General features: G+C 37.3%; 2 protein-coding genes across 3 annotated transcripts; both read left to right on the top strand.

Moving 5' to 3' along the window:
* Positions 1 to 1,925: 1,925 nt before the first annotated feature.
* LOC137710696 (glutamate--cysteine ligase, chloroplastic-like) lies at positions 1,926 to 8,338 on the top strand. Of its 2 annotated transcripts, XM_068449797.1 has the most exons (16): positions 1,926 to 2,072; positions 3,049 to 3,394; positions 3,566 to 3,716; positions 3,902 to 4,009; positions 4,176 to 4,268; positions 4,685 to 4,768; positions 4,926 to 4,994; positions 5,071 to 5,141; positions 5,258 to 5,326; positions 6,040 to 6,133; positions 6,242 to 6,331; positions 6,419 to 6,499; positions 6,795 to 6,887; positions 7,515 to 7,595; positions 7,684 to 7,753; positions 7,944 to 8,338. In XM_068449797.1, exons 2-16 carry the CDS (start codon positions 3,057 to 3,059, stop codon positions 8,030 to 8,032), a joined length of 1,581 nt encoding a protein of 526 aa, XP_068305898.1. In that variant the 5' UTR covers positions 1,926 to 2,072; positions 3,049 to 3,056; the 3' UTR covers positions 8,033 to 8,338. The 2 variants fall into 2 exon arrangements, 1 of the variants encoding a protein (XP_068305898.1); XR_011065002.1 differs by lacking the exon at positions 7,944 to 8,338 and having other exon boundaries at positions 7,512 to 7,595; positions 7,684 to 7,704.
* A 1,199-nt stretch (positions 8,339 to 9,537) lies between these two features.
* On the top strand, positions 9,538 to 12,929 carry LOC137709896 (cation/H(+) antiporter 2-like). The gene is made up of 4 exons (XM_068448877.1): positions 9,538 to 9,690; positions 9,961 to 10,956; positions 11,285 to 12,222; positions 12,647 to 12,929. Exons 1-4 carry the CDS (start codon positions 9,538 to 9,540, stop codon positions 12,927 to 12,929), a joined length of 2,370 nt encoding a protein of 789 aa, XP_068304978.1.
* Positions 12,930 to 16,106: the final 3,177 nt, after the last annotated feature.

Here is a 16,106-nt window from a genome sequence, read left to right as displayed (position 1 = left end):
ACTTCAAGCACCTGTCCGAGCTCATCGAGAACCACAAGATTACACAGATCAATTAACCGTTAAACCTCGTGATACACATAGATAATGTGAGAACAAAATTCTCAAATCATTTATTGGGACAAGAGTATGATGCCCATGAGTCTAATCGCATTACCTAATCACCACCATGATCTCAAAACACCAAGTGAAATAGATCAAGCAAATCAAATAGCTCCACCCTACACATGTAGATCCAAAAGAGGTAGCACACCAAAACGAAAATTAAAATCAAGCAACCCTCCTAGAGACAACTAGCAAACTCTCTTAAAGAGAGAAATCAAAACTGAACTCCAAGACAATTCCTAAAAAAATATTAAATAGCAACAAAATAAAAGGATAAAATCATGTTGCCACTCCACATGCTCAAGACATCAAAGAGCCACATTACTGCAGTTGCTAAACCCATGGTGTCATACTGGCTAAACCTGGTCCCGATGCAATCAGACATCTTTAATGGTTTTCAGTTTCAATCTTATATCGAATGTGGTGATTGAATTCAAAACCTTGTGGTTGCTATGTGTGTGGGCCAAAAGACGATGACTACAACGTTTCAAGACAACAATTTTACACCAAACAAAGTAAATGAAAAGGAAGAGATCAAGAATGACTTTCAGAAGATTATCGCCGATCCTAAATCCAAAGGCAAGGATAGGCGACAGAAATTTTTTTTCCTTTGGTTTTTCCTGTAGACGGCCAGAGTTTTCAATAACTTGCAAAGTAGGCTTTTATTCTCTATTTTTTCCCTTGAATGGAATAAAGTAGTTACCAAATATTTGTGGGTATGTGTACATTTTGCAATGAAGGAGTGTTGATAAACGTCCCACTTACTGTCTTATCTACCGAATCACTTTTTAATAAAAAATTTAACACCAAGAATTACCCTTTGAACTCGATGAGATCCTCATCTATCAAGCTCTTATTCCTCGATAAATCATCGTCGTCCGCCGCCTCCACATACCCTTCAAGCGAAACCTGCTTCTTCTCTTTCGAATTCTTACAAGAAACCGACAAGATCCTTCTGTTCACCATCTCTCTACAACTATCTCAATTCCTTTAAATAAATATTTTCTTCATTTTTTTTTAATCTTCTAGTTTAATTATGTATAGTAGTTGTTCAGAATTCTTCTAGTTTAATCATATATAATAGTTGTTCAAACATTTTACTAATGAGATAATTATTTAAACAATTGAAAAATGAAAAATAAAAAAATTTGTATATGTTTTAGAAGTTATTTAAAAATAATAGTAGGCGAAGAAAATAACATTTCAATTCTTAAATTTTTGTAATGGGTGAAACAATAATGCTTGAGAAAATAGAACAATGAGGTAGGAGTACAAGTTGAGAATGCCAACTTAGGACAAACGGACCAAAATAAGGACTTGGTTCAGTTCTCTCCGGAACACTCTGGACTAAAAAATCTCAGATGTTCATGTAAAAGAATGAGGATCGTCTTTGGATCCTTTTTGTGAGGATTTTAAGGATCTTCGAATCACATCCGTTTATCGTACATCATGCGGTTAATTTTTTTCAGGTACTGTTTATATTTAACTTTAAATAAAAATATTTATAATAATTTTTGACCCACAATATACGATAAACGGATACGATTAAAAGATCTCCGAAATTCTCGAGAATCCTCATTCCACGTAAAATCGGGTGGCTCAAAGTTTTATTTATTTTTAATTGGCTCCAAACGACATCGCGTCTCTCAGCCACGGCGCGTGCTCTTCCACCCCTTCCGCTCTGTCCCTCATCCCCAAAACTTTGTTTCGCACATTATTACTTGAACGGCTGTCAATGTATGGTTTAAAGAGTCCAGAGAGAACAAATCCGTAGAGGATCCGAACCACTTTGAGCCCCGCTGCTATATAATTTGTCATCTAAGTACACTTGCTTGCGATTCCTTTTCATCAGCAGCAAACAGGAGCCAGTTTCTCTCTCTCTTGAATTTCTCTCTCTATCTGAGAGCCATCCTCAGAAGCTTCTTGCAGAGTCCTAGATTTGAATTGCGACTGTATTGTCAGATTTCCAGGTAAATCCTCCAATGAATTTACTTTTATCTGATAATTTACTTTTGGAGTAATTTAACACTACCTGCAGTTGCCAAGTTTTGATCTTAAGAGCCTCAGTTTTGAAGTTTGATTGTGTTAATTACGGTGGGAGGTTGCATCTTGCATGCACAGTTTCTGGGTTTCGATTGATTTGATTCAATTAACATTTCAAACGTTAAATGTTTAATTTTCAGTTTTGATATCCTGTGATAATGCTGTTTGTGTTATTGGTTTTATGGGTTTTTTTTTATTTGTATATATTTGTTTTGTTGGGCCATTCAATTATACAGTTTTGCACCTTTTGTTATGCGTGGAGTGTAGTAGCTGTGGTTGAATATTCTAATTTGTTAGTGGGGGTTATAAAGTTTTGATTTTTTAAGGGAAAGAACGCATATGTGGAAGGAGAATCGAAATTATTAATGACATCGGTTTTTGACACTTAGTATTATGTTTTGGTGCTATTCATTTTCACTAGAAAGTGAGAAGTTATAGGTTCGATTCTGGGGATGGCGAGTTCGACACCAAATTATTATGGCAGGCCTATGTGTGGTCTTCACGTAAATATATTGTTTGTATTTTTTTAATAAACAACAATATCTACACTAGGGGTAGGGGAGTGAGCTAAAGCCTCATAATGGGCTAGCAATAACATGGTTCAAATTTTCATTTGGAGAGAATTGAACCTAAGACCTCTCACTTACAAGTGAAAAGGAATACCACAAGACCGTAGTACTAAGCGGCATATATTGTTTGTATTAAAAATAAATAAAAATATCATTGGTTTTAAACTTTTAAGAAGGCTGAGCTTTGACATGGAAATTCAATGCAAGAAGTATATCATTTAGATAGGCCTTTACTAGGAGAGGGCAACAGTAGGTCTCTAAGTGGCTAAATTTTATCTGATTCCCTTGAATTTGTAAAGTATAGTTGACTGAGAGGTTGCATACGATTTTCCAGGGTTGGCCATGGTACTCCTTTCACAGACGGGTTCATCATACTGCATCCGTACTAAGCTATTTCGGTATAAATCTGGACAAACTGTGGTTTTCAGTAGGGCAAACAATATAGAGGCGTCCAAGTTGAAAGAAAATTCCATTGGCTTCTCTTCTGTGTCATATTCTTCTTCTAGGAAGACACAGATTTTGCATATAGACAATGCAGGAGTAGGACAGAAACGAGGGCATGGTGTGATAGTTGCTGCCAGTCCTCCAACAGAAGATGCAGTAATTGCTACTGAGCCACTAACGAAAGAGGATCTTGTAGCATATCTTGCCTCTGGATGCAAGTCTAAGGAAAAATGGAGGTATTTATTGCCTTATTTACAGTAGTGGTTTTGTTATGCGATTGTTGTTAATTCAATGTGGATTGAAAGTCAGTGAGGATACAGAGTGTTATTTCTGTATATCTCCCTCTATATACCCAGTTTGTTGGATAACTGGTCATAAGTGAAAATTCACACTTGCTCAATCCTCAGAATTGGCACAGAGCACGAGAAATTTGGTTTTGAGCTGAAGACCTTACGTCCTATAAAATATGAACAAATAGCCGAGTTGCTTAATGTTATTTCCGAGAGATTTGATTGGGAAAAAGTTATGGAAGGCGACAAAATTATTGGACTCAAACAGGTATTCTTCTTCTACTCTTCAACTTTAGATGATGCTCATAAGTTGTTTTACTTCCCTTGATTATCTGTCATACGGAAGTTAATATTTTGTAACCCCTTGTAACTCATGCATCCTCATATTTCCATTTGAAATTAGTTATCATGAAACCCTTGTCATTTGAAAAAAAATATGACATTATGGGACAGGGTAAGCAAAGCATATCACTGGAGCCTGGAGGTCAATTTGAACTTAGTGGCGCACCTCTTGCGACACTGCATCAAACTTGTGCTGAAGTCAATTCGCACCTTTATCAGGTCAGAAAAAACAACAGTACTTTACAATGAAGTGCAAAGTATTGTCATATTTCATGCATAAATTGATTTTAAGTAAAGTCTAGTTGACAAATGAAGTTTCTATTTGTTGTTTTTATTGTTGTTTTGTATTTGGTGAGTAAATTTGTTCTCTATTAACTTTTATTAGGTCAAAGCAATTACAGAGGAAATGGGAATTGGATTTCTTGGAATCGGTTTTCAGCCCAAATGGGGACTTAAGGACATACCTATTATGCCCAAGGTATTTTTGAATCCTCTTCTCAACCATATGGCAATGCACGAACCCATCTTTTGTTTAGATTGGAAATTGAGATGCACAGCCGCACAGTTGCTGAAGCGTTCCTCTTTATTCCACTTTACTGGTTATTGGAAGGCTATAGAAGGGTTGCAGCTTTATTTGATGGATAATTTTAATCATTTTCTTGAAACAACCTCTTATTAGTTTTATAATGAGAAAAGGAACACCAAAGCACATCACTCTTCTAAAGTAACTCTTGTCATTAGATGAGTAACTCTTGTCATTGGATGCTAATATCAAACGCTGCTTTTGAAATTTCATCCTGTATTTACTTGTTGTCCCAATTTGGTCTAATAAAAGCTTTACTTTCATTGCTTTTATATACTTTGGTTGCATGCTGATTGAGAATTTTGGTTCAGGGAAGATATGATATTATGAGAAATTACATGCCAAAAGTTGGCACCCTTGGACTTGATATGATGTTCAGAACTTGCACTGTACAGGTAAGATCTTTGTTACTAATCTAATCAGGTACTTTTGACGAATACTTCTTACGCTAGTTATGTTTCATAATCTGGTATTCCATTGATTTTGGTGAGGAGTCAAATATTTGTAGCTCATGCAAATCCTTTCTCCCCCTCCCCCCAACCAACTTTTTAGGTTAATCTGGACTTCAGTTCTGAAGCAGACATGATAAGGAAATTTCGTGCTGGTCTTGCCTTGCAGCCTGTGAGGAATTGTGGTATCTTGTTTTGATGTAAAATTGTTACTTATGTGGTATCTAACCTCTCAACAAATGAAACAGATAGCAACAGCTCTATTCGCAAATTCACCTTTCACTGAAGGAAAGCCAAATGGTTTTCTAAGCATGAGAAGGTTTCTATTGTTCTCATGTTCTTGTCGTATATATGCTATTAAAATTTTCTGTGGTGTCCGTATTGTTTTTGGTTGAGACTTGGCATCTCTATTGATTTTTCTACATGTTGGAACAGCCAAATTTGGACTGATACGGACAATAATCGCGCTGGCATGCTTCCTTTTGTTTTCGATGACTCTTTTGGGTAAGGCTTTTACTTGTACTTTATGAATTAGTACTTGCTTTTTGTGGCTAGAATTTTGTACTTCAGAATCCAAATATTTGATGATAGATGACATCACTTAGTATAGAAAGTTCAGTGTCTGTTAAGAAACAGGTCCTTGATCTCCCTGTTATGCCTTATCTGCTTTTTTGTTTGTTCATTAATGTGCTATTCTTAAAAATATCAGCCAAACAAATCAAAACCTGATGTGAGAACATTCTCTGATGTTTGGTCTGCGTGCAATTTTGGTCTTTGGATATACAACTTTTGGCTGTTTACCAAAGTATAGTCTCGTTGGTCATACTTTCTATCACTGCTCTATTTGGATGCTAAAAACGGAGTTATGTCTGGTTTGTGATTGGTTAATGATTTTTTTTATATGAATGGTTTTGTATGGAGAATTGAAATATGGAGTACATGAATGGTATAATGAATTTAGAATGGTTCTAGATGATATATAAATATATATATGTGTGTATATATATATATTCTCACTTAACTTCTATTGTCTATACTATTTAGCTCTGCACATAGTGTGTAATGCTTGAATTGATTTCCAGTTGTAACTTTAGTGGCCATTTTTGTGTGGTCATTGCTTACTGAAGGCTTATACGCCGTTCGAAGTTGTACAATTATCTATTAATGATTCAATTATTTTTATATGTATTGTTTATTTTATTTTATTTGATATGCAGGTTTGAGCAGTATGTAGATTATGCTCTTGATGTTCCCATGTACTTTGTTTATCGGAACAAGAAGTATATCGATTGCACTGGAATGACCTTCCGGGTTTCTATCTTTCCTTTACGGTCTTGTAATTTGAGGCTTTCTTCTGTAGTTATCTTTGTTTGAAGCTACTAATTTTTTGAAGACATTGGTATTGTTATCTCCATACAGGACTTTTTGGCAGGGAAGCTTCCTTGCATTCCGGGTGAATTGCCAACCCTGAACGATTGGGAGAATCATTTGACAACTATATTCCCTGAGGTTGATGCTAGCATCAAATAATCAAATTACCTCCTCATGTTTTCGAATGCTGTTCCCTAATTATACGATATTTATTTTTTCATTCAGGTCAGGCTAAAAAGATACTTGGAGATGAGGGGTGCTGATGGAGGGCCTTGGAGGAGATTATGTGCTTTGCCCGCATTTTGGGTAAGTGACACTTTATACATAACTAGTTAATCTGAACTTATATGCAAGTCACAAGCGTACATTTTAAATATTTCACTTTTTATTAACATTATCTTCTCTTAATTACGTACAGATAGAACAAATAATTATCATCTTATATCTACCAGTGTTTCTTTTTTTATCCTCTGTGGCTCATGTGTTGTCTGTGAAATGCTAAAACAGGTCTGAATGACAGCTATCTAGCTTCTGTAGGTTATGCTATTAACTACTAATAGCCAGCAACATAAGCTGATTGTGATTTTGTCTCAAACTTCAGGTAGGTATTTTGTACGACGAGGTTTCCTTACAAAATGTGTTAGACCTTACAGCTGATTGGACCCCTGAAGAAAGACAGATGCTGAGAAATAAGGTGATCCTATACAACAAAGCCCATTTGTTTGTCTTAATGAAAAGAAAGTATAAAACTCCTTTTCATTTATCTTTGCATGCATGAATTCAAACTTGTGTCATCTGAGCTCTATTCTAGACATTATGTGCGTTTGAAAAAGTTGAGAAAAAATCACCCTGGGGAGTGGTTGACACTTGCACATACGGCTTATGCTGTCAGGTTGCAAGTTTTTTGCATTTGTTTGTAGCTTGTTTTATGCCACTTTTGGAGCCTAGGAAGAGACATTTGGTGCTGGAATGGAATCACAATGTGGGCAGCCAGGGAAATTAGATGGCCTAGCCATTGTGGTCAAAGTCCAGCTATAGGGATCTAGTGATATGTTTTACTAATTTCTTTCCCGTTTGCTAATCTTCTGAACCTGTGACCAATCTTCTGTCTTTCTGTTTTCTCCTAATAAAATCAATAGCGAAATTGCACGGCTTTGGAATTTGCTTGTTTAGCTTTCCTTCAAATCTATATTTATTTATGAAGTTTGAAGTTTGAACTACAGGATAAATTTCATACTTCTGTTCTTTATTAGAGATAAACCTCTTACGTTTCTAAACGGTGATTAATTTGCAAACCTAATTGTAAAGTTACTTTTAGTAGGTCCCCATAACTGGTCTAAAGACGCCATTTCGGGATGGATTGCTCAAGCATGTAGCTCAAGATGTTGTAAAGTTGGCAAGGGTAAATTGTGCTTCTCTCGGTGCTCTCTTTAAGTTTTTGTGAGCCTGTGTCTGTGCATGACCAGATTATGGCATCCTTTCTTCTACAGGATGGCCTGGAAAGACGAGGCTTCAAAGAAACAGGATTCTTGAATGAGGTGGCGGAGGTGGTTAGAACTGGTATGTAATGGGGAGTGCCTCTCGGATCTCTTTTGTTTTTCTATTTTCCCATATGATCGCGCTGTTGCACCATCTCTTTCGAAAAGCCAAGCCAACTTTCTATTATCGACCATGATGTGCACTCTAGTTTCTATAGGTTGTCCTTTTCGGGGGAATATGGTGTTTACGTCGAACGTTAATTGTATTGCAGGTGTAACACCAGCTGAGAAGCTTTTGGAATTGTACAATGGGAAATGGGGACAACAGATGGACCCTGTTTTCGAGGAGCTACTCTACTGAGGCACGAGGCGGCTTCAGCGGCGTCATTTTGTGTGTAAACCTTTTCAAATTTTCAGGTGTAATCCTATTTTCCATTTTAGCCGCTTTCAGTTTGTGCCTTTTACAGAGGAATAATTTGTGATGTAAATCTTAGGCATGGGGTAAACGTTTACTTTGGACCGAACATAGTCAAATCATTGTTCCGGTTTAGTCTTGGAAGGTTAAAATAATTCAAAACTTGTTGAGATGAATCCATTTGAACAACCTAATGATATTTTGTGGGAGAGAGTGAACACAAGTTCATCTTTGTTTCATCCCACTTGAATAGATCTGTTATTTGTTTTTCTTACATGCGAAGTTTGAAACTAGAAGAATTCGAACTTGGGTGCAAGGAGGCGAACTCATTATCCTGATGAACAAACCTAAGTCACGTATATAGTTATGCTATTCAGTGTAGTAAAAGTGGCAATGTCTCATGTCATGGTAGATAGTTCGATGCAGTGTTAAACTCGACACGCTTAACCACTTGAGCTCCGCTCCAAGCTCATTGCTTACGACGATGCATTTGTCGAGCTCTGGCATTATCAAACGAAAAGAAGAGGGTGGTTGTACGTGACAGGGGAAGAAGAAACAACCCTGATGTTAAATTCTAATCTGCGTATTATTGATGTTATTAATTCATATATTACAGTAAGTAAATGTAAATTATATTTTTTTAACAAAGACCAATTCATTAAGATAATTAGAAACTACAAGAAGAAAAGGGTCCAGGAAAGACTCCAGGACCCCAGCAGCTAAGCAAAGACCCCCATAAGGGAATTCCGGCCCTAAGGCTGGGTAAGAAGACCAGCAGCATAGCTCGAGTCGCCACCCAAATGGACTAGTTCATTTGTTCTTAAATACTTCATGCTGCTGATTGTGATTTTCTTTACAATCCCAGGTTAGTTTATCGTACGATGAAGTTTTCCTACAAAATGTGCTAGATATGATAGCTGATTGGACCGCCGAAGAAAGACAGATGTTGAGAGATAAGGTGATGTCAAATTCTGAACGAAGCTCATTCGTCTGCGATGGTTAATAAGCGATAATATGAAACTTAAAATTTTGGATGATTGAATCTAATAGTACATGTCCAGGACTGTGTTCTAAGTTTTCTTTCTTACCTGTTTGTGCTGTGTTGGGGTTAAAATGTTGTACCAAACTAATTTTATACTGTATAGTTTTGGGCTAGGAAAAAGGAGACCAGCTTGACTATGTCAAATTTACTAGACATCTGGAAATGGCGACACGTGGCGTTATTAAACGATAAAAAAAAAAAATTCCTCTCTCTCCCCACTTTCTCTCTCCTCTGGCCGTGGGAGAGGAATTATTTTTTTCATTGCATAACCTCTTTCCTCACAACCATAACCTCTTTGTTGCATCTCTGACAACAAAACAAATCTGCAGGTCTTTTGTCTCCTCCTCCGATCAATATACAATATTTCTGAACATATTCATTTACGTTAATTTCCATACTCCTCACAAAAATGGAGGCTACTCACAAATTCGTATGCCAAGACGATTTGGTCAACCCTTTATCCTCCATGGGCATGCAAGTAGCTTGCATCCTTGTCATCTCACATTTCTTTCACATTCTTCTCAAGGCCTTGGGACAACCAGGCCCCATTGCTCAGATTCTTGTAAGTATATCATTTTCCTCATCTGCAAATACATTTGTCGGTCCGAATCGTTCATCGAGGGTATTAATGTTCGAACTTGGGATTTGGATTATAGTCTCATAACATACGTAACATGTTAAATTAACTCGCATACATATGTTATATCAGGCTGGTTTGGTTTGTTAATAGAAATCATCGGTCGCAATTAACATGTGATTTTGGTTGGTCGTCTCATAACAAAATATGTCAAATTAACTCGCATGTACATGCTATTTTGTTTTATATATTCAGGCTGGTTTGGTGTTGGGTCCGTCAGGGTTGTCTAATATTTCTGAAATAAAAGAATTCTTCTTTCAAGCTTCTGCTGCAGAATACTACGAGATGTTCGGGTTCTTCTGCCGGATTCTCTTCATGTTCCTATTCGGTTTGGAGATAGACATTGCTTATATACGCCACAACCTACGCATTGTGTGTATCGTTGCCTACGGTGGTGCCTCAGTAGGCGGCATTTTTGGCCTTGTTGCCTCCTTCTTTATCTCCAAGCACTTAATGGCTGAAAATGCCAAACTGAACGCTAGTTTCGTTTTTTGCATCATGTTACTTGTAGCGTACACATCTTCACCAGTTGTCAATCGCTTAGGAGCAGAGTTAAGGTTTTCAACTTCTGACATTGGTCGCTTGGCAGCATCTGCAGCTATGGTCGTCGAACTTACCTGCTTACTTGTTTTCAATTTGATCATCGCGTTCTCAAAAGTTACTAATATACGGGATGGCTTCTTGATCCTCCTAGGCATGGTTCCAATACTTTTTGGGTTCAAGTACTTGGCAGTCTGGTTGAACAAACGAACCAATAAGCAAAAGTACCTCAGAAACCCCGAGGTGTTTCTCATTTTATCTATTCTAATAGCTGGTTCAATGATCATTGAAATGCGCATGTTTAACAGTGTGATAGCTTGTTTTGTTGCCGGCATGGTGTTCCCCAAGGAAGGCAAAACGGCAAGAACTTTGTTGCACAAACTTACTTACTCTGTCCACAACTTTGTACTCCCAGTTTACTTCGGCTATATTGGCTTCCAATTTGATGCGAGTCATTTGAAAAGCTGGAGAAATGTACTGATTGTGTTCATACTTGTGCTGTTGAGCCTCAGTAGCAAGATTGGTGGAACTCTTGCGGTTTGCCACTATTTGAAGATTCCACCAAACGAGGGGCTTTTCCTTGGTTTTGTCTTGAGCTTGAAGGGACATGCTGATATCTTGTTTGTTGGCAGCGCCTCAAAGGCACTAGTTGTAAGGTTCTTAACTTCGATTACGTTGTTTGGAAATTTTGATTGCACATTCAACTGCAAAAGACTAATCTTGCATATATCAGTAACATGTTTAATGACTACATTGCTGATCCCATCTTTCAAACGGCCGAGAGGAAACTTTAATAACGCTACTTATACCACATTCACTAGTCATCTCGAATAACAGACACGAGACACGGCTATTCAAATGAGTTGGTTGTTTCGTACGTGTGGTGTAAGTAGTTTTATTTGCAGATTTCATGCACCAATTCCATGCATCCTTACCTAAATTAATTGGGTATTAAATTTTCATTTTTCTATTGTTTCAGACTTGGAACCCGACGGCTTACAACTTGTTACTAATGACAATAGTGATTAACACCGTAATATCAGGGCCAGTTGTGGCTTTGTTAATGAAAAGAGAAGAAAGACTCTTCACTCATACACACACATCCCTTGGCTTTGAGCTGGAAAAGCCCGATCAGAGTGAGCTTCGACTGCTGGCCTGTGTGTACGGCCCTCGCCACATGTCAGCCATACTCTCGGTCATCGCCTCAATGCGGGGCTCCCAAACAGCCTCCATCATGCCCTACATGGCCCACCTGATCGAGCTGAATCGGAAACGCCGCACCAACGTGTCGTATCACGAGCTGGAGGCCGACGAAATGAGCGACGAAGAAGAGTACGGTGGAAACGATGTGCTCGAAATCCACGCAGCTGTGGATGCCTTCACTGCTGAGACTCGAATACTAATCAACCTCAATAAGGCCGTCTCGACAGTGTCGAATTTGCATGAGGACGTGTGCAGCGCTGCCGAGGACTTGCGTGCGACTATCATTTTATTGCCCTTTCACAAGCATCAAAGAATCGACGGGAAAATGGAATCTGGAAAAGAGGCGGTGCGGACGACAAACCAAAAAATTCTTCGTCATGCTCCGAGTTCCGTTGGGATTATTGTCGAAAAGGGGCTTGCTGGGGCGCTAGGGTTTTCGCAGTTGTTCACGGTGGACGTTGTGCAACATGTTGCAACCCTCTTCTTTGGCGGACCGGATGACCGCGAGGCGATTGCTTGGAGTACAAGGATCGCGAATCATCCTAGAGTTAATTTGACAGTGATTAGGTTTCTGCCAGCAGAATCATCGAATACGAGGAATATGAAGGTGGAGAATGAACTGGGGAATAATGACATTGAAGTTTTCATGGCTTTGTCGAGTTTAGAAACCGGGAATGACATTGACAATGCTTTTCTCAATGACTTTTATAATGGGTACGTACGACTCTTTCTTAATTAATTTGGATATGGAAGTCTAATATTTGTCACTTTATATGGGACATCTCATATCATTTTTTTTGGTTGAAAACGGGGCTTATAGCCCAAACAAAGAAAGCAAAAATAAGTCTAGGCCACATCCCAAGTCGATTCTCATAAACAAACATTTGAACAAGAAGGAGGATTATCAAAATAGTGATTTCATAGGTGTAGAGCAAGACTATAGTTAGCTAAACTATTAGCTACAAATTCTTTTCTCTGCAGACATGTCGTAATTTGCATTGCTAAGATCTTAAAAGCAACTCTTGACAAGTAAAAATAATTGAGTCTCATATAATTTTAGGCAAAACGTCTTAAATTAATTTAACTAATTTTGCAAATTTATATATTCTAAACATTTGTTTCTTAATTTGTTGGCTAGGTATGTGGCATCAGGTAAAGTTGGGTATGTTGAAAAGCAGGTGAACAATGGAGCAGAAACAGTGGCAGCTCTAAGAGACATAGGGGACTTGTATTCTCTTTTTATAGTAGGGAAGGGTGGACGAGGACACTCTCCATTGACAACTGAACTAAGTGACTGGGAAGAGTGCCCTGAATTGGGAACCGTTGGGGATCTCTTGGCTTCTTCAGATCTTAATATCAATGGTTCAATTTTGGTCGTTCAACAACATAGGAATTCTAAGAAAAACCTTATAGATGATTAGCTATAGTTAATTTATGTTCTTTAACTATATTATATAATATTGTGATTTAGTACTTCTTCAAATATTGTATATACAGAAATATAGATTTTGAATTTTGGTTGGGCGTTCCCATTTTTATGTCTTACCATTTTTCACTTACTGTTTGTTAGGATGATAGGAAATAAACTTGAAATTTAGACAAAATTTAGAATTTGTAAATTGATATGACCAATTCCATTGTTGAAGGAAAAAAAATGTATGAAATTAGAGGATTCGTTAATTAACTCATGCTTAAAATCAAATTAAATGCAAAAGCTAGATATGCGTATATTCAAAAACCAAATCCTTTACAAAATCTTCATGGCCTAAGGGTTGATATTGTTCCAAACAAAAGTTGAAGGATGATATGATAATACTCTTGAAGCTCTCTTTGGTTCCTAGAACTAACGTTATCACCTTTGAGGAAAAGACCTTCAAAGATGTAGCCTTCATTTGCTCTCCTTGCATTCTTCTAGGTGTGAGTAAGATCTCCAAAAGTCACCATGATAGATGACCTCTAAGTATCTTCACCAACCTTGATTTGAAAAAAAGATGAGATGACTATATATGAAGAGAGAATTGTGCTATCACTCTCTCCTCATAGTAGCTAAGTTTTGTGGAGAGAATGAGAAGAATGGTGGCTCTCCTCCTTTTCTTTGCTCTCCAAAACCGCTAAGTTAGATGTATTTATAAAGTGGCTTATATAGGTGGGTCATTTGTGTGAAACCTTGGCCATTTTACTCCCCAAACCGGCCATTTAGCGTAGGTGTGTCTTTTGGGATCTCCCACTTAAGTTGTCATGCACAACTTGAGTTAAATACCCAATGGTCCTAGGAACCCGAAAATTACTTTTAAGGCTCAATACAATATCCTATGTGCATATAATTAATTAACTAATCTTAACCTACCCACATTAAGAGCATCTGCAATGGAGACCCTAAATGGAGTCTTTACAACCGTATAGTCCCTAAATATAGGGACAAATGACTTTCAATGGACCGAATTGAAGTCCTCAAATTATCTCAATACATAGGGACTCGCCAGATACCTCATCAAAATTCTTAAATGTAAGGACTACATATAGGGACTCAAATAGTGGACTCCATATTAGTTTTGAATGGGAACGGTGCTGCTCTTTATGTTTTTTTTTCTTGTTTTTTGAACCCACCCAATTGGATTAACTTCTCATTTGCATTTTTTTTTTCTAATTCTTGAAAAATCAATGGTAGAGATAGTTTTTTTTTCCCCTTCTTTCTTTGTTTCTTATCAATGGTTACAATATTTGAATGATATGAATAATAATTTTTTTAATATTTTAGTCCCTACATTTAGGGATTATACTATAAGGAATTTTCATTGTAAACAATATTCTTTTACGGACTCGAATATTCCTCTAAAGCTCCTAAATGAGTCCTTAAAGGTGGTGGTGGGAGTCCCCAAGTAGGGACTCCTATTGGAGATGCTCTAATTAATTGATCTCACCATCTTCTGAAGTTTCCAGAGCCTTAAGCTTATCAGTGTGCAGTCCATTAGGTTATAATTAGCGAAGTATTGGGAGGATAGAACTCTTACTAATCAATTAAAACTATCTTTTATTTCTACCTTTAACAAGGATTAAGTATTGATAATCAACATGGCTGCATATTCAAAACAAGTTGGAATGACAAAGCAAAGACATGACTAGGCCTGGTCCCTGCCTAGTTGGAATGACATTCAAAACAAGTTATTGAATAAGTTCTTTTCAACTCAGAAGACTAATGAACTGAGAGACAAGATCATGCAATTCACTCAATCAACAAATGAGACGTTTTACAAGGCTTGAGAATAATTCAACAATTTGTTTACTCGATCATTTGTCTTTCACTGTAACGAAAAAAATTTCATCCTAAGATGTTCTCCAGTGATTCCTAGAAACCATGTTAGAATATCTATAAAATGAGTCAATGGATCTTTAGATTTAAACCATAAAAAGATGACATTATACTAATATGAACATTTTCAACTCAAAGTTTCTGGCAGCATCGAGAAGGACAATGCTTAATGGCAACGTAGGAATAGTCGAGATATCAAAGTCTCCTATTGTTTCATTCTATACTAGTTGCATCTTTTCTTCCTCTAGCCGATCGTTCTTCCCATTGTTTCATTCTCTTACTACTCTATGTGTGCTCGCGTACGAATGGTTGGCTTGTAGCATCCATATATTCTTGTGAAGATGGCCTAGAAAGAAGAAGCCTGAACAAATCTGGATTTTTGGATGAGGTGGCGGACGTTGCTAGAGCTGATATGTAATTAGGAGTTAAGCTAAGCCGATTTTATATTATTAAGCAAGATGTACACCAAACTAATTCAGATGGTTTAACTAAACTACTCAGTCTTGGGGTTAAATATTTACCAAACTAATTTGTTACCGTTTGGGTTAATATTTGAATATTGGGCTTGAATGAATGAAAGCCCAAGAATGCCAAATTAAAGGAAGACTTGCCCGAAGCACCAGCATCAGGCTCAGAAGCAAAACGAAGCCTTTTCAGCCAAGACATAAAGACATAAAACACGTGTCTATAACTTAAGTGACAAGTGATGGAGACTAACCTATTATCAGCCAAGAAACACTTTCCAGTGGCACTACATGTAAAAAGCTGATGACTCACTACCCTTCAAGAGCTATCGGGTAAGAGCAATACCCTGACCTTCGGGCCAAATTGCCTATAAAAGGGAGAAGAAACAACAGAGACAAGGACACTCAACCGATCAAACAACAAGTATACAAACTCTGCTCTCAAGCCAATTCGTACTCTTTAAGCCTGAAATAAACTCAGACTCAGTCTCTTTAGCAAAAGTTTCCTCATAAAAGCTATCTTTTGTCTAGTATAAAAACTCTACTACCTCCCTTAGTGTTGTAGTATCGATTCCTTAGTGTAAACTTGTTTAGCATCCATCCCTTTTTAGCATACAAGCCCTGTAAATTCAAAGAGAAGTGGACGCAAGAGGTTCAACCTTACTAAACAAGGTGAAATCTTGCATGAGTCTCTTTGTTTGTTCTTTAAATTAGTAGATCTATTGATTAATGTACTCTTCAGCATGTATTCAAGTCATTTCCACCTTGTTTTCTATTTTAAAAGTCTTATTTGCATCGGGATCTAGATAACTAAATGGATTTAT

Source organism: Pyrus communis, chromosome 12, assembly GCF_963583255.1.
Source record: "Pyrus communis chromosome 12, drPyrComm1.1, whole genome shotgun sequence".
NCBI classification, from domain to species: Eukaryota; Viridiplantae; Streptophyta; class Magnoliopsida; order Rosales; family Rosaceae; genus Pyrus; species Pyrus communis.
The sequence above is the reverse complement of the archived record's forward strand: the minus strand, read 5'-3'. Positions and strand labels throughout refer to the sequence as shown.